Source organism: Pelodiscus sinensis, chromosome 7 (assembly GCF_049634645.1).
Source record: "Pelodiscus sinensis isolate JC-2024 chromosome 7, ASM4963464v1, whole genome shotgun sequence".
NCBI lineage: Eukaryota > Metazoa > Chordata > Testudines > Trionychidae > Pelodiscus > Pelodiscus sinensis.
This window is the reverse complement of record NC_134717.1, coordinates 8,731,831-8,757,133: the sequence shown is the minus strand read 5'-3', so window position 1 is coordinate 8,757,133 and position 25,303 is coordinate 8,731,831. Positions and strand designations below refer to the sequence as shown.

The following is a 25,303-nucleotide window of genomic DNA, read 5'->3' as shown; positions in this document are numbered from 1 at the left end:
AAAGTCTCAATATCTGTTTTCGAACTAAAGAATTTCATTATTTGATTAGCATGCACATAAAGACAAACAATTAGGTCTTTTCTCCCACTGATGTGCAAGAGATTTATGCACAGAATAAACATCAATGTGAGTTCTGTATGTAAACCCTCCTCCCACTGGCGCCAAAATAGACCTCTTATAGAATGCCTTCACAGAGAATTACATTCAGTAAGTAACTCATATTTCTTACCTGTATGGTAAAATGTGAGAAAAAACAAAAGCACTCCCATAAACATGTTACTTAAAAAGGTGACAACACCACACGTAATTCCTTCTGGAACAGGGTAGACCGTCTCCACGAAAAGCTCAAAGAATATAGGTATGCTACTATTCAGAAATATTCCCAGCAAGATACAAGACGTGTATAAGGTAGCTACAACAACAAAAAAAGTGTTTTAGTTTCATAGTAGTATTTTGTTGTCATATTTCAAACAAAAGGCTTAATTAAGTAACTTCAATACAAAGGAGAATTAGACCTATTTTTACCCTCTGTGCATCATAAATTGTATAATGTCTCTCGGATAGCAAGTCAGCATTTATTATTAGTATGATCATTTCAATAATTTTTATTTGGATCTATACAGATTTCCTGAAGACAACATTGATGGAGCTGGGGGTATGTTTACCAAATATTAGAAAACACCGGAAAAAATATTTACACAAAGAGACATCTTACACCTTGACTTACCTCCTAAATGACCAATAAGTGTTCTATTACAGCAAAACAATTATTGTGCTGAATCAGAAAAGAACTGGAAATTAATATTTTGACTCTCAGTTCCAAAGGTCCCAACTAATTTTTACTTTCACTTTTCAGACAAATAATACTAATGATCTACCAATTACCCAGGCATTGTGATATTAACCTCTAGTTGAAAAAAGTAGATGTCATCACTTCAGGATTCTGATTTTTCATCTGGTTATGTAATATTAAAATACGGCAATTTTGATAATTGGCTGGGTTATTTTGTTCTGTGACTTAATATCATCACATTTCTTTCCAGTTCCATACTAGTACACATATTTTTGCTAGGAAATCTAAATCTTGTTTAAGAGCAGTACTCAATAATAAAGATTTTCTGTACTAGAGTATCTCTGACAATGATGAGACCCATCAAAGGAAAAACAAAAACATAAGGGAAAGAATTAGCCTGAAGAAATATTAAGACTGAAAAGAATAAATAAAATGTCTAGAATATTTCTTGAAGATTCTGTAAAAGCTCTGGTGACATGGTGAAAAACATCCTTAGAATGCAAAAAGTCAACCAATTGCTTGCAAAGGATTTAAAATGTGAAGTCATCTTTAACCCTGTACAATGGCAGAAGGATGATATATGAAATCTGAACAGGATGAAAGTCTACTTTCTATACTATATTAAAAAATCCATCATGGAAAGTTGAGAATTGAAAAAGCTATGCTTCACCTTAAATTAAGCATTGTTCAATCTCTCAGCTTAGAAGCTGAAAGTAAGCAGGAGACTTTTGGCTTAAAAAAATCAGCATCAATATATGAGGTATAAAAAGGCAAAAAACAAGTCCGTAAGAGATACAGTAGAAATGCCCATTCATTAACTTAATCAGTTGATGTGGATCTCTGCCAAAACACAGAGTAGGCGTTTTGCCTGGAAACGTAGGGGTGGGGTAGAAAGAGCAGAAAAGGCTGCCAAGAAAATTATACAGTGGCAAAACTTTGGAAAGGGACTCTTCAGGCTGGACTCTACAATTGTTTTTAAACAAGCCTGGTTATGATTCTCTCTCTCTCTTTTTAAATATGAGAAGACATGAAAGCTTTTCCAGCTCCTATAAATTCTTTTATAATCAGCTGAATGATGAAAGTGAGAGGAACTGTTCCAAGGTAAGTTCAGAGTTCTAAAAAGGTGAAAACAAAATTTAGTATCCTGAAGCCAACAGGCTCTTGTATCTGAAATAGAGTAATTCTCCTGCAAGCTCTCATTGACATTTTGAAGTCAGTAAATCTCTCGCACAAGTCCTAGTTACATACAGCATTACAGTCTCTTGCTTTCACAGTTCCCTAATCCCTCTTAAATAAGCAGCAATCACTGATTCAGTTTTCTAATTTGTAGCTAGCTATTTGAATCATTTTGGTACAGAGGCAAAAAGGGAGACCTGCTATTGGTTTCTGATGCTGTAATATCAGAATAGAAGACAACAGAGACAGATTTTTAATCCCTCAAAAATTCAGCTGGATAAATCTAAGTCGGCTCCCCACGCGTATCAGCTCCCACGGAGCCGCCTCCTGTCCCTGCTGCTTCTGATACAGAGGCAGCAGCGTGAGGGGGGGAGGGAAAGGCAGGCAGGAGCTCGCAGGCTAATAGTTATAGATCATATTTATATATTTCCTCTGAATCACAAAACTTTCAGAACACTGCACACATCATAGAATCTCAGAATACCATGACTGGAAGGGACCTTGAGAGGTCATCAAGTCCAGTCCCCTGCCCTCATGGCAGGACCCAATACTGTCTAGACCATCCCTGATAGATATTTATCTAACCTACTCTTAAACATCTCCAGAGATGGAGATTCCACAACCTCTCCAGGCAATTTATTCCAATTTTTAACCACCCTGACAGTTAGGAATTTTTTCCTAATGTCCAACCTAAACCTCCCTTGCTTCAGTTTAAGACCATTGCTTCTTGTTCTATCCTCAGGGGCCAGGAAGAATTTTTTTTCTCCCATCTTCTTGTGACACCCTTTTAGATACCTCTATCATGTCTCCTCTCAATCGTCTCTTTTCCAAACTAAACAAGTCCAGTTCTTTCAGTCTTCCTTCATAGGTCATGTTCTCTAGACCTTTAATCATTTTTGTTGCTCTTCTCTGGACCTTCTCCAATTTCTGCACATCTTTCTTGAAATGTGGTGCCCAGAACTGGACACAATACTCCAACTGAGGCCTAACCAGCACAGAGTAGAGCGGAAGAATGACTTCTCATGTCTTGCTTACAATACACCTGTTAATGCATCCTAGAATCATGTTTGCTTTTTTTGCAACAGCGTCACACTGTTGACTCATATTTAGCTTGTGGTCCACTATAACCCCTAGATCCTTTTTTGCCATACTCCTTCGTAGACAGTCGCTTCCCATTCTGTATGTGTGAAACTGATTGTTCCTTCCTAAGTAGAGCACTTTGCATTTGTCCTTATTAAACTTCATCCTGTTTACCTCAGACTATTTCTCCAATTTGTCCAGATCATTTTGAATTATGACCCTGTCCTCCAAAGCAGTCGCAACCCCTCCCAGATTGGTATCATCTGCAAACTTAATAAGCGTACTCTCTATGCCAGCATTTCCCAAAAAAATGCCGGGCCTCAGCGTGCCTGGTGGCTGCCGGCCCTTAGGCCGATTCGACCCATTCGGTCGAATTGGGCCCTGCGCCCTTGCACCCAGAAGTGCCAGCGAGTTAAGAGCCGGGGCCCTGCTCCACCAGATCCCCCGCGCGTCCTCCCACCCCGCCCCCAGAGCTTTCCCCTCAGCCCCGCACCGTCCCTGTTGCACACAGCTCCTTCTCACCGCCTGCCGCCCATGCGCAGCGTTGCACGTGGGCGGGGAGGAGGCCCGGGCGTGACGTGACATGACGGCCCGGGGTTTTGAAACCCGCGGGAGGCACGTTGTGGGGCCTGGCTGGCTCCGGGTTCGGCCTCCGGGGCCTGAGTGCGGCCTCCGGCCCCGCAACGTGGAAGGAGAAGGTAGGGAACCGGCTCACGCGGCAGCAGAGGCGAGGAGAGGCTGGGGGCGGGAGAAAGAAGGAGGGACTTGAGCGGGGAAGGGGAAGGAACCAAGGGACAGGGGTGCAGGAGAGAGACAAATGCCAGGGGGGGCCAACTGCAGACCATGAGGGAAAGGACAGGAGGGGAGGTGTCAGTGGGAGGGGGGACAGGTTGATGCTGGGAGAGGAGAGGGGAAGGGCACTGGGGGCTGGAGGGGGAGAAGGCTTGAAAGAAGGGGTGGCCATGAGGAAGGTCAGGATGGAGAAAATCGTGTGTGAGGGCACAGAGGGGCAGGAGGGGAATGGGGCAGAGACTGGTGAGGGGGCGGGTATTAGGGAAAAAGTGGGCAAAGGGAGACACCAGGAGGGTGGAGGGCTAAGGAAAGGTGCAGGTGCCAGGGGATTCTGGGGTGACGAGGAGGGGAGAGCTGGCCACCGGAAGCAGAACTGGACAGGGGAATCAGGGCAGGCTGGGGAGATTGGGGGGCTGGTGGAAGCAGGGCTGCCGGGGGGTGTGAGGTTGGGGGCAGGGAGCTGGCCGGGGAAGATGTGGGCGGAGGGGGGGGGGGAAGCGGACGCTGGAAGGAGGGCTGGACGCAGGCAGCGGGGCTGGCCAAGGGAAATTGGGAGGAGAAGCGGAAGAGAACTGGCTGCCCGGGAGGGGGTTGGGGGAAGTGGGGCTGGCCAGAGGCGCAGCAAGGGGAGCAGGGGGAGAATGAATCGGCCTGCAGGGAGTGGGACTGACCCGACCTCGTTCCCCCCTCCCCACCCACAAAGCACGAGTTAGTCTGGCACAGGGATTCTACTGCCCCCCCCCCCCACACACACACACCTCTCAAGTAGTTGCGAACTATCTGGCTGGTAGACACACTCAGGGTATGTCTACACTACCACCCTAGTTTGAACTAGGGTGGTAGTGTAGACATACCCTCATGCAGCCTGAGCACATTTACCAGCCAGGCAGTTCAAAACTACAAACTGATACATCTAGTAATAATACAACTTACCTACAGAGAAAATACCAGACATATTGTATGTCTGGTATTTTCTCAGTTTGTTTTTCATGTGTTTATATTTTTGGTCTGCAAAAAGCAGAACTGAAAAAAAAAAGGGTTCCAATTAAAGTAAAAAGTTTGGGAAACCCTGGTCTAACCAGCTTTCTGTCTCTTACAGCCCATTTATCCAATCCATATTCCTTAACTTGCTGGCAAGAATATTGTCAGTGACCATATCAAAAGCTGTGCTAAAGCTGGCACTGGGAGATTTGGGAAGACCAGAAACAACTTATATGAATATTCATCATTTGATTAATGAATATGCAAATATGCAAATGAACATTACTGGTCCTCCAAAAGTTCGTGAATGGATTTACTGGTCTCCATGTCAAAAAGTTTGGGAACCCCTACTCTATGCCGATATCTAAATCGTTGATGCAGATATTGAACAGAACCAGCCCCAAAACAGACTCTTGAGGAACCCCACTTGTTATACCTTTCCAGCAGGATTGTGAACCATTAACAACTCCTCTCTGAGAACTGTTATCCAGGCAGTTATGCACCCACCTTATAGTAGCCCCATCTAAATTGTACTTGCCTAGTTTATTGATAACATCATGTGAGACAGTATCAAATGCCTTACTGAAGTCTAGGTATGCCACGTCCACCGCTTCTCCCTTATCCACAAGACTCGTTATCCTATCAAAGAAAGCTATCAGATTGGTTTGACATGATTTGTTCTTTACAAATCCATGCTGGCTGTTCCCTATCACCTTATTATCTTCCAAGTGTTTGCAGATGATTTCCTTAATTACTTGCTCCATTATCTTTCCTGGCACAGAAGTTAAACTGACTGGTCTGTAGTTTCCTGAGTTGTTCTTATTTCCCTTTTTATAGATGGGCACTATTTTTGCCCTTTTCCAGTCTTCTGGAATCTCTCCTGTCTTCCATGATTTTCCAAAGGTGATAGCTAAATACTTAAAAACAACATCATATAACACGTACACACATTTTAAAAGCTAAGAAAACACTAAAAATGCCAAATCAAGAGGATCAATGTTGAAGGCGGAAAGAATAGGGCTAATTGTAGATCTCAGGATGAATTTATAGGACTTGCATTAAAAAAATAAATCTTAACTTGTAAACTAAGAAAAAAAATGAATATTGACATGTCAGTACATGTTGGACCTCCCTCATCTGGCATAGGGATATAAAATTTCAATTAGTCAATAAGGGCACTTCCACCCTTCAAAGGCAAAAGTGCAGCAGTCCCCCACTGGTCCCGTACTCCCACAGCGTTTCAAAGCGGCAGTCCCCAATTGACCCAGGGCTCCATGCAGAGCTGCTGCTTTGAAACGCCGCGTGCAGCTCGGGGCCAGTTGGGGACCCTGGGCTGCATACAGCATTTCAAAGTAGAGCGCTGCGTGGAGCCCAGGATCTGGCCCCAGGCGCTGCATGCTGCTGCTCTGAAGCACCCCACCTCTTTCTGATAGAGGCAGCAAAGAGAGGGAAGGGAAGCAACTAGTCAACTTTTGCTTATCGGATAGTCAGTTATTCACATCTCTAATTCAGCACCATCAGGACCCGACAGGTCCGGCATGAGGGGATTTGCTGGACAAGAGGAGGTCCCTCCCAGCATGGCCCTTGTTGTCCTGCTGCCCCCAGCTAGGGCTCCAGCCTAGACCCTCGGCTGCCTACCTGGCCATGGCTGCCGCTGGGATCGGAGCTATTTAGCTGGGGATAAAGCTCCCTGGCCGCTGCCGCTGCCAGAATTCCACAGCCAGGGATAGAGCACCATGGCTGCCATTGCTGCTGGACCTCTGCGGCCACTGCTACTGTCCCCAAGCTCTACGGCAGAGTTCCGTGGCTGCTGCTATCACCTGGAAGCAGGGGCCAAGCTCACTGCTGCACCACCCGGCTGAGTCTCTGCACCTCGCTTGCTGCTCTTGGCCTGTGGCCTGACCTCCCTAAACTTGGGCTCTCTGGTACAGGAACATCTGTGGTCCAATGTTGCTAGACCAGACAGTCCCAGTTAAGAGAGGGTATAACCTGTATTTAAAATCTGTCCGCCTCTAATAACATATTTATAATCACATCTCTAACTGTAATCATACTCCGACAAGAAAAATATTTTCATCTCATGGTAGTGAAAGCATCTAAAAGTGTTAAGCGCTGAAAATATTATAAATGATTTTACTAAATCAATTCAGCATTTAAAAGTAACAAATCCAATCTGTCTGACTATGTAGAAAGTCATAAATAAAATATACAGTGCAAGAAAAATATATTGGAAGAAGTCTCATCAATGGTAGTCCAAAAGAGGCTTTGGCCTTTTAATTAACCTACTGTAGTTAATATAGTAGCTAAAATACCATCTAAAGGGGTGAAAAAGCTGCTTATGGCTGGGTGAGTGCCACCTATTAAATGGAGTCTATTTATTTCTCACAACAGGGGTGTTCATTAGAGTCCTATGATATTTTATAGTTTAAAAGAACTGCTTTTAAAATTCCACTTTTTCAATTAAGAAACTCTGACTACTCTCAATGGTGCAGAATATACAAGTGCAAGTGCCAGGAGAAAAGCTAACATTTCTTCCTCTATCCCTTACTCTAAGAACAGTGTAAACAACTAATTCATGTCTGCTTGGATAAAAATACACACCAGAACTGTACTTCAGCTGCATGACATATATTATATCAGAAGAGCACTTGCCCTTTTCTGTGAAAGGCAATTAGCTGGGAAAAGAGCAGTGTGCTGAGACATGTGCCCAAGCCACTCACATTAGCTATTTCTAGTCATTAAGAAATAATGGAAGCAGGTTTTTTTAAAACAACTGTGATAGAGTACTTGGTATTTTTAGGATCTCTATAGATTTCAGTGTATGTTAAACAGCCATTAACTGCAGCACCTGAAGCTTTGACACTTACTGTATGTGTGGCACACATGGTTGTGCTTTCCACAGTTCTCGTGTTTTTCAAGGAGACTGCAGATCTGCTACTGCAGTATGAATAGTGTTGGCAGAACATTCATCCAAAGCAGTGGTTCCCAACTGCTGGGCCATGGCCCACTGCCAGGTCACCAACTGCCAGTTGCTGGGCCGTGGCGGCCGTCAGAACTCAAACCGGCTGTCCCCGGGGGTTCAGTTCTGGCAGCCATGGTGGCTAAGGCAGCAACAGCAGGAGAAGGTGGAGCAGGAGGTGCCTCCCCTCTCTCCTGCCTCTTCCACGCTTGGGAAGATGTGCTTGGAGAGGGAAAGGGCACAAAGGAAGGAAGGAGGTGCATGTGCCACCAACGGTCACTCCCTCTGCCCGCACAGCTGCTTTTGCCTGCAGCAACAGGAGGCAGCAGAGCAGGAGGCAAATCCCCAGGGCTCCGTGCTCCCCCCTCTGCCTGCATGGCCACTTTTGCTGGCAGCAACAGGAGGTGGTGGAGCAGGAGGCAGCTCCCCAGGCCGCTTTTGCTGGAGCTGAGGTGGCAGCAGAAGGAGTCAGAGTAGAAGGTGCCTTTCCTCCCTCCTCCACCATTGATAATGGCAGCTGGCCGGGGCTCCGCACTCCCTACCTCTACCCATGGAGGGAGGGAGAGCCACTCTGCATGCACGGCAGTAACGGCCATGCTTCCTAGAGGGGCCAGCCTCACTCTGGGGAGTGTGCGGATGGGGTGGGGGCAAAGGGGTGTTGGGTAAGAGCATTGTGGGATCATGGGGCAAGAGGGTGTTGGCATGAACTGTAGGAGTCAGAGGCTCAGGGGGAATCAGGCGTGGGGGGGTCAAAGGGTGTTAGGCACTGGGGAGCAAGGGGCTGGATTGTGACTAGGCAGACTGGTAATATTTGCATAACAAATACGCAGATATGCAAATAAAATCTTACCAGTCCACCAAAAGTTTGTGGATGGGTTGGCCTGTCCGTGGCATAAAAAAGGATGGGAAACACTGATCTAAAGCACTGGTTCTTGGGCTGCCTTTAGTTGGGCACTCTTCCTCATGGCACTGCCTCAGTGGGTGGAAGCCCAAATCAAGATTCTTGTTTGAACCATGTCATATTTACGTTTCAGACATCACCAGGCTAGACTACACTCCAGTGTCCATTCCAAACACATCTGCTAGGGAGGAGAGAATGATAAGCATTCGTGATAGCATCACAAAGTCAGCTGTTCAAAGGACAACTATGATTAGAGATTGACATCTCTCAGGTGGTTCAGCATAAAAGGTAAAAAATAGGGCCCGAGGTTTGGTTTCAGAAATGGTGTGGGAATATTGGTTAGGGCAGATATATGAGCTTATTTGGATATCCATTATTACAAATTTCCCTGACAAGAAGAAAGAACTGGAATACAGCAGTGATCCCCAGACTAGTCTCAGCTGTGCCCTCCTTATCACTGACTGTGCCCCTACCATCTGCAGAGCTGGGAGCAAGGCTGCAGTTCCTGGGCAGGGCACTGAAGATGTGATAAGGGGGCTGAGGCTGCAAATGCAACTGGAGATGGTGTCATGAATGGAACAGAGGCTGAGGGTCTGGCTAGGGGCAGAGCTGTACGTGGAATAGGGCTAGGTGGCACTCCCTCACAAACCCCCATGCCCAATGCACTGGGGGCACTGCACTGGGGCCCATCATTCCCCCAAACATTCTTCCATGCTCCTCTTGGGTGCGTGCCCCATAATTTGGGGATCTCTGTATTAAAGGAAAAGGTTACGCAGTGGTAGCCATTTATCTATTCTCAGCTGAGCTTAGAACACAGCAAGAATGAATTCAGGTATTTTCCAGGAAAGGGTGGGTAGTGGAGCACCTACGGGGGGGACACATATTGAAGAACCATCATTACTGCACCAAGGTGAGTAACTACTACTACTACTTCTTCAAGTAGTGTCCCCATGGGTGTTCCACTGTAGGGGTGTCTCACATCCTAGGTGACTATATAGCAATACTTGGAATGTTCAGATGTAGGCTCCGGAAGAGAGAGTTACTCACCTTGTGCAGTAACGTCTGTTCTTTGAGATGTGTCCCCCCGTGGGTGCTCCACTCAAGGTGCTGGGCTCGTCCCGGCACTGCAAACTGGTGGATTTTTGGTAGCAGTAGCCCTACTGGACCACGCATGCGTGAGTGCTGCCTCGAACCGCTCAGCTGAACGCGGTCTGGTCTTGTCAGTTTCCTCCCAACCGGAAGCGTCTGAAAAAGAGAAAACAGAAGCTCCGAAGCAGGGAGGAACATGGAGCACCCACGGGGGGACACATCTTAAAGAACAGATGTTACTGCACACGGTGAGTAACTCTCTCTTCTTCGTCGAGTAGTGTTCCCAAGGATGCTCCACTTGAGGTCCAATGCTACACACGTGCTTCGGACTTATTGCCTCTGCGCTGTGGACAGGACAGCTTGGGCCACCGCTGAATTGGTCTTCAGTGTGCTCGCCAGGGCATAGTGTCTAGCAAAGGTAAGAGCAGACGACCAGGTTGCTGCATGGCATATATCCCGCAATGGCACACCCCTAAGGTAGGCAGTGGACCTCTGGTAGAGTGGGCACGAGGTCGCATCAGAAGCGATTTGTTACGTAGAGCATAACGTCGTGTGATGCACGCGACAATCAAGCTGGAGATGCGTTGTGTGGAAAGTTGTTTGCCTTTGGAATGCTCGGCTGTAGACAGGAACAAGCGCTGAGACTTCCTAAAGGAATGTGTCCTGTCAAGGTAAAAAGCCAACGCTCACCTGACATCTAGTGTGTGCAGTCGTGACTCTTCCTGGGAGGAGTGAGATTTGGGGTAGAATGTCCGTAGACTTGTTCATTTATATGGAAGGCAGAATTCACCTTCGGTACGATGGTGGGGTGTATGCAAAGAACCACACCATGGTCAGAGAATATTGTGTTCGGCGGATCAGCAGAGAGAGCCGCTAATTCACTCACTCGGCGCACTGACGTCATGGCAAGTAGGAACACTACCTTCATTGTGAGCATTCATAGGTCACATGTTGCAAGTGGTTCAACGGGAGGGGGGCAAATCAGAGTGTCCAAGACTAAGGACAAGTCCCATGGTTCCGGTGGGGTTCTGAGAGGCAGCTATAGGTTGTCGAGCCCCTTTAAAAACCTTTTGGCGAGAGGATGTGCAAATACCGAATAACCGTCAGAAGAGAGATGGAAGGCAGAATTGCCGCCAAATGCACTTGAAGGGAAGGAATCGTCAACCCGGCCGATTGTAGGTGCAGAATATAATCTAGCAATGTTGGATAGCTGAGGAGAGAGGATCAAGGTATCTTGCTGAACACCAGGACTGGAACCGATACCATTTCTGAAGGTAAGTCTTGCGAGTAGTGTGTCGTCTGCTGTTAATCAGCACATGCCTCATCTCCTGAGAACAGATTAACTCATGCTCTTGGAACCAGCTAGGAGCCACGCCTAGCTGGGTGGATCATTGTACCTCATTGCTAAGACAGTAAATTGAACAGCCTCGGTAGTCGTCGTGGCTGGGCCATCGACATGCTTGACAACTGTGTTAGCCACATTTGTCGGGTCCAAAAGGGTGCTATCAAAATTACTGCCCCCTCCAATGTTATTTTCTCCAGCACCTTTGAAATGAGTGGGAGAGGAGGAAAGGCGTAGAGCAGTTGGTGATGACTCCAGTTGAGGAGGAAAGCATCCCCCAACAAACTTCTGCCAATGCCCACCCATGAGCAATACTGATGGAACTTCCTGTTGTGACGGGTGGCGAAGAGGTCTATATCGGGAAAGCCCCAGAGATGGAATAGGTTGTGAACGACTTTGTTGTGCAACTCCCATTCATGTTGAGGAAGGAAGTGCCTGCTGAGGGTATCGGCGATAACATTGTCCTTGCCAGGAAGGTACGATGCGGTCAGGGTAATACCCTGCTGATTCACCCAGTTCCACAAATGTACCGCTTCTGCACAGAGGGGGCGTGAATGTGTGCCTCCTTGCCAATTGATATAATACACCGTGCATATGTTGTCCATGAGAATCTGGATCGTAAGGCCTCGGATGATGTGGAGAAAGTGTTTGCAAGTGTTGAATACTGCTCGTAACTCAAGGAAATGTATGTGTTGCAAGGATTCTTGGGATGTCCAGAGACCCTGAGCTCAATTCTGCTGCAAATGGGCTCCCCAGCCGAGTAGGGAAGCAACCGTTGTGATCTGCAGTGAAGGCTTCTGGCTGTGAAAGGGGACCCCTGTTAACATATTTCTGGGGTTGTCCCACCATGCCAGCGAGGTCCTGACCTATTTGGGAATAGAAACTGTCTTGTTTGTGCCGTGTGTACTAAGCTTGTAAACAGTGAACAGCCAATGTTGAAGGCTGCGCAGGTGGAGTCTCGTGCGTGGTACCACATATGTGGTGGCTGCCATATGGCTGAGCAGCTGTAGATAGGTAAGTATGCAGGATCTGAGAGAAACTGAAACAGTCTGCACCAAATCCCGGATTAGTTGGAACCTCTTCATGGGTAAGTAGGCCCTTGCGGTCAGAGAATTGAGTCTTGCGCTGATGAACTCTACATCGTAAGTCGGTTTCAAGGAGGACTTCTCGAAATTGATTATGAGCCTGAGAGTCTCAAACACTGTCACAGTAGTGGTAACTGCCCATGTAGCTTCGTCGAGTGCAGGGGCCTTTATTAGGCAATTGTCCAAATATGGAAAGATCATGATGTCGAGGCAATGAAAGTAGGCCACTACCACTGCCAGGGTCTTGGAAAAGACTCGTATCACTGCTGAAAGTCTGAAAGGTAACACTCGGTATTGGTAATGGTTGGCTCCTACTACGAACCAAAGAAACTGCCTGTGGGCAGGATGTATTGTTATACGAAAATAGGTGTCCTGTAGATCGAGGGACGCAAACCAATCTCCTTTGTCGAGTGCTGGGAGGATAGAGGCTAATGTGATCATCTTGAACTTTTGTTTCAAGAAGTGGTGGTTGAGCCGACGTAGGTCCAGGATAGGCCTCCAACTCCCCGATTTCTTCTGGGTGAGGAAGTAACAAGAGTAAAAACCTCTCCCGCAAAATTGAGGTGGCACCCTCTCCACTGCTCATATGGTAAGCAAACGAGAGACCTCTTGTTGTAGAAGAGTCTCGTGAGAGGGGTCCCTGAAAGGGGACGGGGAAGTAGGGAGGAAGGAGGGATGGAATTGAAAGGGATGACGTATCATGAAGCAACTATGTCATGGACCCAACGGTCGGTGGTTATAAGAGACCAACAGTATTGATAAGGTCTCGGGCGATGATGGAATAAACATTGCACGTTGTCTGGAGCCTCCATCAAAGGGGTGGTACACAGTCCCTCGATCAGCATGTCAAACCTGCTGCCGACCTTGTTGGTGGACGGGCACTTTGTTAGGTTGTTGTCGTTGCTTTTGCGGACGCTGTCTCGGCCTCTGCTATTCAAATGGTCTGGCTCAAGGTGTCGCATAAGAGAAGGGCCTCTGTTTGTTATACGGCATGTATCTCTTGCGTCTATAGGGAGGTGTGTACATCCCCAGTGTTCACAAAGTCGTGCAGGAATCCTTGCCCGAGTGGAATACCTGATCGGTTGATTGAGCGAAGAGTGACTGGCGATCAAAAGGTAAGTCTTCTACCTTGTTTAGTAGATCTTTCGGGGCAGCAGCTTGATGTAACCAGGAAGCACGACGCATGATTACGGCAGTAGCTGTAGCACGAGCCGCTGTGTCGGCAGTGTCGAGAGCGATCTGCAATGCTGTTCGGGCCATTGTGTAGCCTTCCTGTATTGCCGCCTTTAGAATTTGATGCTTTGAGCCCAGTAAATGTTCTAAAAGGAGAACTAATTTTGCATAATTGTCAAAATCGTGATTTGTGAGGGGAGCCTAATTACAGCGTACTTTTCCGTCACTTCAGCGTAATTACAAATTCTCAGCGCTGAAGTGGCGGAAGAGTACACTTTCCTGCCCAAGAGGTCAAGGCGTTTGGCCTCCTTGTCATTTGCAGCATTTTTAGCCTGTGCTGTCTCGGACCTTTGTTGTGCGGCGTCCATGACAAGGGAACTGGGCTGGGGGTGAGTAAATAAGAACTCCATACACTTCTGGTTTATGAAATATTTCTTAGCCGATCGTTTGTTGGTCGGCAAGGATGTAGCTGGAGTTTGCCAGATGTCGTTGGCAATTTCCAAAATGGCGTCATCAAAGGGATGCACCAACTTCAATTTCTGGGAAGGTTGCAAGTTCTTAAGTTTTTGTTGAACATCCGTAGTTTGAATGTTCTGAGATTGAGCAACCCTCTTAAAGAGTTCTTGAAATTGCTCATGGTCTTCAGCTGGAGATAAATCTCCGGGGAAAACTGCATTGTCTGGTGATGAAGATGAGTGGTTGGAAGGGGAATTAGGGCTCTGAGGTTCCCGGCTTGGAGTGTGGTTGTCTTGCTATTCCTCATGAGTTTGGATCGAGGCACTGTCCTCCTCAGGAGTTGGTGGAACCGTTAGAGGGTGGGATTCTAATGATGCAAGACGTGGAGACACCGGTCTACTGGAGCACAGGGATCATGAACGCGGTTACCTCCTGCCAGGTGAGGAATGACGTTCTTGGTAGTAACGGTCGTAGTACCATGTGCGATTATATAAGCCCAGTGAGCATCTCAGAGAATATCCCCTTTGTATTCTGTTTCAACGTGAATATCCTGAGGGTCTTGAAGATCTTGGTGAAATAGACCTCATGGAGTAGCGGGTGGGAGATCAAGATTAATGTGCTCAATAATATCTTTGTGGCGGTGAGTGATGAGGTGACCTGTAGTAATGGTCCCTGGTTGATCTATAACGAGGAGCGCGGTGATGGCTGCCAGTGTATGACGAGGTCGGTGACAAAGGTCCAGGAGAAAAAACAGCACGGTCTGGAGTGAGTGATGGTGTTTGGACCCATCTTGACTTGTGTTGTGCCTTGGTCTGCATGGAGCAGTTGAGAGGGGAAGAGGTTGCTATCTGCAGTGAGGTGAGTGGTAAAGAAACAGTTTCCATAGGCTGGCTGTAGCTCAGTTGAAGCACCGATGCCACTGGAATAGGTGTCGCAGATGTAGTTAGTTGCGGGACCGGAGGAAGCAGTGTCGGTGCCGAGGGCTGTGTACACACTCCATGAAGGGGAGGGACTTTCAGGCAGTCCAGGGCTTTATAAGGCAGTGGGCAAGTGACCAAGGAGCTTGCGAACAGGTGAGTGCTAACAGGGAGTTTAGAGGGGGAGTTCTCCAGGTAGAGGAGAAGCAGATAGAGGACTCTTGAGGGAAGTGTGTGTTGTGTTTGGGGCTTTCTTGCTGTGTGCTGAGCTTGTGTTTGTCAGTGAGGGTTGGTATGTGTTCTTTTTTGGTTTTGTTTGTTTTTTCCCCTGTGTTTGCGAGTGAGGCTTTTTTTTTCTTTTTTCTTCTCCACTTCCCCTTTGCCCTCCTTCTCCCCTTCATGTGTGTGCTGTGATTGGCAGGTGGAAACTGTTGGCTTCTAATTAAAGTTTGAATTCTAGAAGCCTCTGCTGATTGGCTGACCCTTGGTAGGGGGAGTGACTTTCAGGCAGTCCAGGGCTTTATAAGGCAGTGGGCAAGCAACCAAGGAGCTTGCGAACAGGTGAGTGCTAACAGGGAGTTTAGAAAGGGAGTTGGGAAGGGCAGAGGGAAGGGCATGAGGTTCTCTTGCCTTTCTTTTTAAATCCCTTCTCCAGGACAGCAGCGATGGATGGTGATAGGTCAGTTGTTGTTACCTGCATGGAATGTGCCATGTTTGTCTTCCTCCCGGAAGAAAGAACGGATTTCATCTACACTAAGTGCAAGCTGGTTGCCATTTGGGAAGAAAAAAATTAGAGGACTGGAGGCCCAAGTGTCGACCCTACGCTCGATCAGAGAGGATGAAGACTTCCTCGAAAGAAGGCAGTGTTTGATCCTTCAAGCACGGCAGGCGGAAGAGCCAGAGAGGGCAATATTGGACCAGGAAGAGAACTGGCAGCATGTAACTTCTAGAAGGGGAAAAAGGCCAGCACGGGAATCCCCCAATGCTATAGAGGTAAGTAATCGCTTTCAGGCTCTCTCCACAGGCTCTGCAGTGCTGAATGCTTTGGAAGGGACCTCACAAGGAGGAAACTGGAAGGGAACACCATCTACTGGAAGGCATGGGATACACAGTCCTAAGGATGGGGGGTTCCACGGCCACCACCCTCAAAAGGAAACGACGGGTGGTGGTGGTTGGGGACTCCCTCCTAAGAGGGACTGAGCCATCCATCTGCCGTCTGGACCCGGAATCTCAAGAGGTGTGCTGCTTACTGCAAGCTCGCATTCAGGAGGTGACTGAGAGGCTTACCAAAATGATCAAACCTTCGGATCGCTACCCCTTCCTGCTTCTCCACATGGGAACTAATGATACGGTCAAGAATGACCTTGAGCGGGTTCCTGCGGATTATGTAGTGCTGGGAAGGAGGATCCAAGAATTCGGAGCGCAAGTGGTGTTCTCGTCCATCCTCCCTGTTGAAGGGAAAGGACTGGGCAGGGATCGTTGAATTGAGGAAGTAAATGCGTGGTTGTGCAGGTGGTGTCGCAGAGAGGGCTTTGGTTTCTTCGACCATGGGACTCTGTTCCAGGCACAAGGATTGTTAGGAAGAGATGGGATCCACCTAATCAAGAGAGGAAGGAGCATCTTCACAGGCAGGCTAGCAAACCTAATAAGGAGGACTTTAAACTAGGCTCGTCAGGGGACGGTGACCAAAACCCCGAGGGGAGTGGGAAAGTCGGATACCTGGAAGAAATGCAAAGGGGAACAAGCAACAAAGGAGGACCCCTGATTTGAATGGAGAAGATAGGGCCATCAACTGGTTATCTGAGGTGTTTGTATACTAATGCGAGAAGCCTGGGCAACAAACAGGAAGAACTGGAGGCTCTGGCCCAGTCCAAGAAATATGATTTAATTGGGATAACAGACTCGGTGGGATGACTCGCATGACTGGAGCGCTGTCATGGAAGGGTATAGACTGTTCAGGAAGAACAGACGGGGAGAAAAGGAGGAGGAGTTGCACTATATGTAAGAGAGCACTATGATTGCTCTCAACTCCAGTATAAAGAGGGAGAAAAACCTGTTGAGAGTCTGTGGGTTAAGTTTAAAGGAGCAAACAACAGCAGTGATGTTGTGGTTAGTGTCTGCTACAGGCCACTGAATCAGGTGGATGAGGTAGATGAGGCTTTCTTCGGACAACTGAGAGAAGCTTCCAGATCGCAGGCCCTGGTTCTCGCAGGGGACTTTAATCACCTTGACATCTGTTGGGAAACCAATACGGCAGTACACAGGCAATCAAGGAAGTTTTTGGAGAATGTTGGGGATAACTTCTTGGCACAAGTGCTGAAGGACCTGACCAGGGGCTGTGCGCAGCTTGACCTTCTGCTCACAAACAGGGAGGAACTAATAGGGGAAGTAGAGGTGGATGACAACCTGAGAAGCAGTGATCATGAGATGGTAGATTTCAGGATCCTGACCAAAGGAAAAAAAGAGAGATCTGATGGGCAGAATCCCCTGCAATGCTAACATGAAGGGGAAAGGAGTCCAGGACAGCTGGCAGTATTTTAAAGAAGCCTTATTGAAGGCACAGAAAGAAACCATCCAGATGCGTAGCAAGAGAGGCAAACATGGTAGGAGACAGGATTGGCTTACAGGGGAAATCCTTGGTGAACTTAAGCACAAAAAGGAAGCTTTACAAAAAGTGGAAACTTGGACAAATGACCAGGGAGGGGTTTAAATGTATAGCTCGAGAATGCCGGGGGGTTATCAGGAAGGCGAAAGCGCAAATGGGCTCCAGGACTAATGTGCTAAGTGACACAAGATGGGATGAAGACGGATAGCCCTTGGTGGGTAAAGAACAGGTTAGGAACTATTTAGAAAAGCTAAACGTACACCAATCCATGGGTCCGGACTTAATGCATCCGAGAATACTGAGGGAGTTGGCAAATGTCATTGAGGAGCCTTTGGACATTATCTTTGAAAAGTCATGGAGATCGGGAGAAATCCCGGATGATTGGAAAAAAGCAAATGTAATGCCTATCTTCAAAAAAGGGAAGAAGGACGATCCAGGGAACTATAGGCCGGTCAGTCTTACCTCAGTTCCTGGAAAAATCTTGGAAGGGATCCTTAAGGAATCCATTTTGAGGCACTTGGAAGAGAGGAAAGCGATTAGGAATAGTCAGCATGGATTCACAAAGGGAAAGGCGTGTCTGACCAATCTGATTAGCTTCTATGATGAGGGAACTGGCTCTGTGGACGTGGGAAAGTCAGTGGATGTGATATACCTGGACTTTAGCAAGGCTTTTGATACAGTCTCCCACAATATTCTTGCCAGCAAGTTAAGGGGATGTGGACAGTAAGATGGATAGAAAATTGGCTAGAAGGACAGGCCCAGCAGGTAGTGATCAACGGCACGATGTCAGGATGGCAGTCGGTTTCTAGTGGAGTGCCCCAAGGTTCGGTTCTAGGACCGGTTTTGTTCAATATCTTTATTAATGACCTGGATAAGGGGATGGATTGCACCCTCAGCAAGTTTGTGGATGACACTAAGCTAGGGGGAGAGGTATATACCCTTGAGGGCAGAGATAGGTTACAGAGTGACTTAGACAAATTGGAGGATTGGGCCACAAGAAATCTGATGAGGTTCAACAAGGACAAGTGCAGAGTCCTGCACTTGGGACGGAAGAATCCCAAGCACTGTTACAGGCTGGGGACCAACCAGCTAAGTAGTAGTTCTGCGGAAAAGGACCTGGGGGTTACAGTGGATGAGAAGCTGGATATGAGTCAACAGTGTACCCTTATAGCCAAGAAGGCTAATGGCATATTAGGTTGCATTAAGAGGAGCATTGCCAGCAAATCCAGATATGTCATTATTCCCCTTTATTCGGCTCTGGTGAGGCCACATCTGGAGTATTGTGTCCAGTTCTGGACCCCCCCACTACAAAAAGGATTTGGACGCACTGGAGAGGGTCCTGCGGAGGGCAACCAAAATGATTAGGGGGCTGGAGCATATGACTTATGAGGAGAGGCTGAGGGATTTGGGCTTATTTAGTCTGCAGAAGAGAAGAGTGAGGGGGGGATTTGATAGTAGCCTTCAACTTCTTGAAGGGAGGTTCCAAAGAGGATGGAGAAAAGCTGTTCTCAGTAGTGACAGATGGCAGAACAAGGAGCAATGGTCTCACATTGTGGTGGGAGAGATCCAGTTTGTATATTAGGAAAAACTATTTCACTAGGAGGGTGGTGAAGCACTGGAATGGGTTACCGAGGGAAGTAGTGGAGTCTCCATCCCTAGAGGTGTTTAAGCCTCGGTTTGACTTGATCAAGCCCCTGGATGGCTTGATTTAGTTGGGATTGGTCCTGCCTAGAGCAGGGGGCTGGACTTGATGACCTTCTGATGTCTCTTCCAGCTCTACGATTCTATGGCTGTAGTTCAGTTGAAGCACCGATGCCGCTGGAATAGGTGTCGCAGATGTAGTTAGTTGCGGGACCCGAGGAGGCAGTGTTGGTGCTGAGGGATGTGGAGTTATAGTGCCTACCTGCGGCGCCGGTGCCGGCGCCTCTGGCACTGAGGAAAGCAGAGGTGCAGTTGCCTGCACCGCTGTTGTGGGTGCCGGCACAATTGCGCTCATCTGCACATGCGCCGGATAAGCTGGTGCTGGGGCGGCCATTGCCGGCTTCAAACCGGCCGTTGTAGCTGGTCCTGGTGCCGAGTCAGCTCGTGGCCCTTTCCCAAGTGCTGATACTGGGTCTTCGATGTGGGCAGAGTTTGGGGCTGATGAGCTGCGGCCCTTGCCCGTCCTGTCAATGGGACACCTTGGCAGAACATCAGAGATGCCCGGTCTGTCTCCGACGCTCCCCATCTTAGAGGGGTTAGAGGTCCTGTGAGGAGACCGTCCTGAGGCAGTGGAAGACGGCTCAGTTCTTTCAGAGGTCTGAAGAGCTTTATTAAATAAAAGCACCCTCAGCCTCAGCTCCCGGTCCCGCCTGGCATGGGTGGTCAATTTAGTGCAGTGACTGCACTTAAGCGGCACATGTCCCTCTCCAAGGCATTTTATACACCGCGAGTGCCCGTCCGATGCCAGCATGGCATCCTGGCACTGGGTGCATTTCTTAAAGCCAGGTGATCCTGGCATAGTCTTTATCTATTGACTGAAACATAAAACTTGAACTATGAGGAGGATTTTTTTTTTTTTAAATAGAACTGTAACTACCAAGAAAACAACTAAGCTAACTCTAATAAACAGTAAACTGAGAAAAACCCTATTTCTAAAGCTATTCTCCCGTTCTCCTCAGACAGGAGGGGGAGCTCGTCCTAACTCCATCTGCAGCTGTGGACAGTTAAAAGGAAACTGACAAGACCGGACCACGCTCAGTTGAGTAGTGCGAGGCAGCAGTCGTGCATGCACGGTCCGGTAGGGTTACTGCTACCAAAAATCCTCCGGTTTGCGGCACCGGGATGAGCCCAGCACCCTCAGGGACACTACTCGACGAAGAATCAAGGTTTGTCATGAACTGCGAGTATTGCCGAGGCCACTGAGGAGTCTGCAACAAAACATTGCAAGATCACATAGTGCTTCATGAATGTGCTGTTGGATGACTACGTGGCTGCTCGACAAATGTCACAAAAGGGAACCCCTCATGGGAAACCCATAGACGTGGCTATTGCCCTTGTAGAATGGGCCTTCGATTGGGATGGAAGTGGTCTGTTACAAATGGAGTAGCAGGTGGTGATTCATAAAACTATAAGTCTAGCAATAAACTGGGCAGAGAATGTCTGGCCCTTAGATTGCTCCGTGAGCGATATTATCAAATGGTCCGTTTTATGCCAGTCTCGCGATCTGTTGATATAAAATGCGAGTGCTCGACGTACGTCGAGGGTATGGAGAACTGCCTCCCAAGATGAGGCGTGTGGTTTAAGATAGAAGGAAGGAAGTATAATTGGTTCATTAATGTGGAACTCGGAGCAGACTTTGGAGAGGCCATAGCACCACCGAATCTCTGCTGAATGTTCTGTACAGCGGTGATGACATCAGGGCTGTGAGTTCGCTGACTCTGCGGGCTGATGTTATGGCCAGCAAAAAGACCAATTTAAGCATTAACATGTGGAGTGGCGTCATGGCCAAAGGCTTGAAGGGAGGACGCGTTAGTGTGTCCAGCACCAAGTCCAGATTCCAGGATGGAGGGTTTGGCACTTTGTGGCTATAGAGACAGTGCTGGACATTCCCGGTTTGTCTGGCTGACTTCGGCTGTTGAACGTCTTCGATCTGCAGCGCTGGGACAAGCCTGACACCTTCAGTGGAGCACCCACGGGGATGCTACTCGAAGAACAAACCATCCCAATACGCAGTAAGAAAAACAAATAAGGTGGGAAACCAGCTTAGCTTAGCAGTTAAATCCTTGGTAAGCCTAAAGACAAAAAGGAAGTATAAACTTAGATAGATGACAAGGGAAGAGTATAAATATATTGCTCAAGCATGCAGGGGTGTAATCAGGAAGGCCAAAGCGCAACTGGACTTACAACTAGCAAGGGATGTGAAGGGTAATAAAGGTTTCTACAGGCATGTTAGTAATATGAGAGTGGTCAGGGAAGATATGGCACCCTTACTGGATGAGGGAAGTAACCTAGTGACAAATGATGTGGGAAAAGGTGAAGTAACTCAATGCTTTTTTTGCCTCTGTCTTCACAGTCAAGGTCAGCTCCCAGACTACTGCACTAGGCAACACAGTATGGGGAAAGAGGTGGGCAGCCCTTAATGGAGAAAGAACAGGTTAAAAACTATTTAGAAAAGTTGGACATACACATACCCATGGGGCCAGATCTAATGCATCCAAGGGGGCCTGAGGGAATTGGCTAAAGTGACTGAAGAGCCATTGGCCATTATCTTTGAAAACTTGTGGCGATTGGGAGAGGTCCCGGAGGCTTGGAAAAAGGCAACAGTAGTGCCCATCTTTAAAAAAAAAAAAAGGAAAGGATGACAATCCAGGGAACTACAAACCAGTCATCTGCACCTCAGTCCCCAGAAAAATCATGGAGGGGATCCTCAAGGAATCCATTTTGGAGTACTTGAAAGGGGGGAAGTGATCAGGAATAGACAACATGGATTCACCAAGAACAAGTCATGCCTGACCAACCTGATTGCCTTCTATGACAAGGTAACTGGCTCTGTGGATGGGAGAAGGTGGTGGACATGATAGATCTTGACTTTAGCAAAGCTTTTGATACGGTCTCCAACAGTGTTCTTGCCAGCAAGTTAAGGAAGTATGGATTAGATAAGGTGGATAGAAAGCGGTCTAGATTGTTGGACTCCATGGGTCCACTGTAATCCCAAGTGATCAATGGCTCGATGTCTGGTTGGTGGTCAGCATCAAGCAGAGTGACCCAGAGGTTGGTTCTGGGGCTGGTTTTGTTCAACATCTTTAACAATGACCTGGATGAGGGGACAGATTGCACCTCAGCAAGTTTGTAGATGACACGAAGATAGGGGGAGAGGTAGATAAATTGGAGGGTAGGGAGAGAGTCCAGAGTGACCTAGACAAATTAGAGGATTGGGATAAAAGAAATCTGATGTGGTTCAACAAGGAGAAGTGCAGAGTCCTGCACTTGGGATGGAAGAATCCCAAGCACTGTTACAGATTGGGGATTGACTGGCTAAGCAACAGTTTGGCAGAAAAAGACCTTGGGATTACAGTGGATGAGAAGCTGGCTATGAGTCAACAGTGTGCCCTGGTAGCCATGAAGATTAATGGCATTTTAGGGTGCATTGGGAGAATCACTGCTAGCAGATCTAGAGAAGTTATTATTCCCCTTTATTCGGCATTGATGAGGCCACATCTGGAGTATTGCATCCAATTCTGGGACTCCCATTACAGAAAAGATGTGGATGCATTGGAGAAATCCATCAGAGGGCACCAAAAGTGATTAGGGGGCTGGAGCACATGACTTATGAGGAAAGACTGAGGGATTTGGGTTTATTTAGTCTACAGAAGAGATTGAGGGGGGATTTGATGGCAGCTTTCAACTACCTGAAGGAGGATTCTAAAGGAGATGGAGAGAGGCTGTTCTCAGTGGTGACAGATGACAGAACAAAGAGTGATGGTCTCAAGCTGCAGTAGAGGAGGTCTAGGAGGGATATTAGGAAAAAAACTATTTCACTAGAAGGCTGATGAAGCACTGAAATGGGTTACCTAGGGAGGTGGTTGAATCTCCATCAAGAGATTTTTTAAGTCCCAGCTTGACAAAGTCCTGGCTGGGATGATTTAGTTGGGGTTGGTCTTGCTTTGAGCAAGGTGTTGGACTCAATGACCTCCTGAGGCCTCTTCCAACCCTATGATTATAAGTACATGAAAGGCTTTAGAGAGAGAGGGGAGAAAAAAATTTCTCCTTAGCCTCTGAGGATAGGACAATAAGCAGCGGGCAGCAAGGACAGTTTAAGTGGAACATTCAGAAAAATTTGGAGGCTGCCAAGCAATGCAGGGCTGGGAGCCGTGAGCCCTTTGCCGTATTTTTAACATCAAAGACTCCAGCCCAGACAACCCTGTGGGGAGGCTAGTTCTCAGCCCCACGCCTTCCACCCAAGTCCTGCCCCTTTCAGGGGTGGAGCCAACCCGTGACCTCATACCAACGTTCATTATGTGGCCTCCCAATGAAAATTGCCCAACTCTAGCTCAGGAGAAAGATGTCTGCAGATACTAATGGGCAGATGGAGCATCCAAGAAAAGAAACTTGACACCACTGAAGCTCCCTGGGAAGTGAGTGGAGTGGAAATGAACACACAAATCTTGAAAGAGAAACCTGTGTAGGGAGCAAAGAACTCCACTACACGTACCTTTTATGCTAGTTTCTGAGACAATTATTTTTGGACCTTGATCTCTATGCCTTAGAATCCTCACACTAATATAGGAATAACAATGCTTGCTTCCCAGTGCTGTTGTGAAGATTAGTTAATGAACCCAAAGTATCTAGAAGAAATAAAACACTACATAGTAATTGCTACAAAAATTCTTAAGATAAATTGTTTCAGTTATACATAGTGTTCATCTTCTTCCAAATACAAAAAAGTTCAAATCACATCCTTGACCTCCAAGGTCAGTGTTGCTCCACTGACTGAGTACCCAGAGATGCTTCCATGTTAAATAGCAATATCACAATTCTTCTCTTAAGCCCAAGTGCCACTAGGCAGTGGCTTGCATTTGACCTTCTATACTTTGGCTCAGTTATATTCTATACCCTCAAACTTTTAATTAAACAAAAAACTTCAACCAAACCTATTTAAATAAGCAGTTTATCCCACTTACTGTGAAGCACAGAGGTCATAACCATATTGCATAATTACAGTTAGGAATAATGTAGCATGAAGCCCTATAAATTATTACTTTAAATAGCTTGTGCATTTTCATCCATGAGAATGTATTTTATAAAGATGTGTCACTGATATTTAATATACAAAAGACCTAAATTAAGCAGGCATATTGCATTTATTTTATATTAGTTAAATAAATAGACCTCTGCAAATCCAGATATCTGCAGCTCATTTTTGTGGACATGGATGCATACACAAATTTTGTATCTAGAAACCTGCAAATTAGCAAATATTAATGTGGATATCTGCAGCTCATTTGTGCAGATACAAATGTGGATATAAATTTTGTATCTATGAAGGGCTCTATAAATCAGCAATGGGCAACCTAGGCTAGCGAGGGGGCTGCATAATTGGCCTTCTATCTCAGGGGGTCGCAAGACTGTTGTAACCGAGACAGTCTCCCGAAATAAAGTAGTTTTGCTAACTGCGCTTGCATACCTAGAATTTGCAGGGTGTGCCAACTGAACCATAGTAGCACTTAGACTAGATACTGAGAAGGCACATGGCTCTCTCAGTCAATATTGCATGGAGTCCATACACACCAAATTTCATGTGACCTTGCTTTTTGTGCATGTCACTTAACACCAGTAGGAAAAAAACTTTGCAGATGGAAACCAGTGAAATCTGGCAAACCTGCGCATACCCAACAGTAAACAAAATGTCTCGTACACCACACATAGAACCCCAATGCAGATTGCCCACGATTGCTGTATACTCTGGACACTGGTGAAGTTACCACCAGTTGAAGCAATTTTCCTTATCTGTGAATTAGACTGATCGTTTAATTAGTTAACCGTTAAATGTTAGATTCATCAGGTTAACCACTTCAGCTGGGCAGGCAGGGGCTGCTCTGGTCAGGCCAGGTTGCCATGGGTAGGGACTGCTGCAATTGGGCTGGAGTGCTCCCCACTTGCAGCATAGTGTGGTGGACCAGCCAGGCTGAAGCAACTCCCACTGAAGTTGGGAGCTGTTTCTGCTGGGCCCACCACACTGCAGGCAAGCAGGGAGCTGCTCCAGCTCAGCCAGGCTTCCTGTTAACCAGAACGCATCATCCAGTAAGGGTGATGCTTACCAGTTAACCAGTCACATTCCTACTCCAGACCACAAGTATACAATGAGGATTGGAGACGGTCAGGTTATATATGGCCTCCACTTGTGTACTTTTCTATGTATATATGAACTATTTCTGGTATGCGTAAGCCAACACATTTTGCCCACAAAAATTCA

General features: G+C 47.1%; 1 protein-coding gene across 1 annotated transcript in view; it reads right to left on the bottom strand.

Moving 5' to 3' along the window:
* SLC49A4 (solute carrier family 49 member 4) overlaps nucleotides 1–25,303 on the bottom strand; it is a 124,477-nt gene that overhangs the window by 7,498 nt on the left and 91,676 nt on the right. The window contains exon 8 of the mRNA XM_075933110.1: nucleotides 230–412. Coding sequence (XP_075789225.1) covers nucleotides 230–412 — 183 coding nt within the window. The remainder of the gene's footprint in view (nucleotides 1–229; nucleotides 413–25,303) is intronic.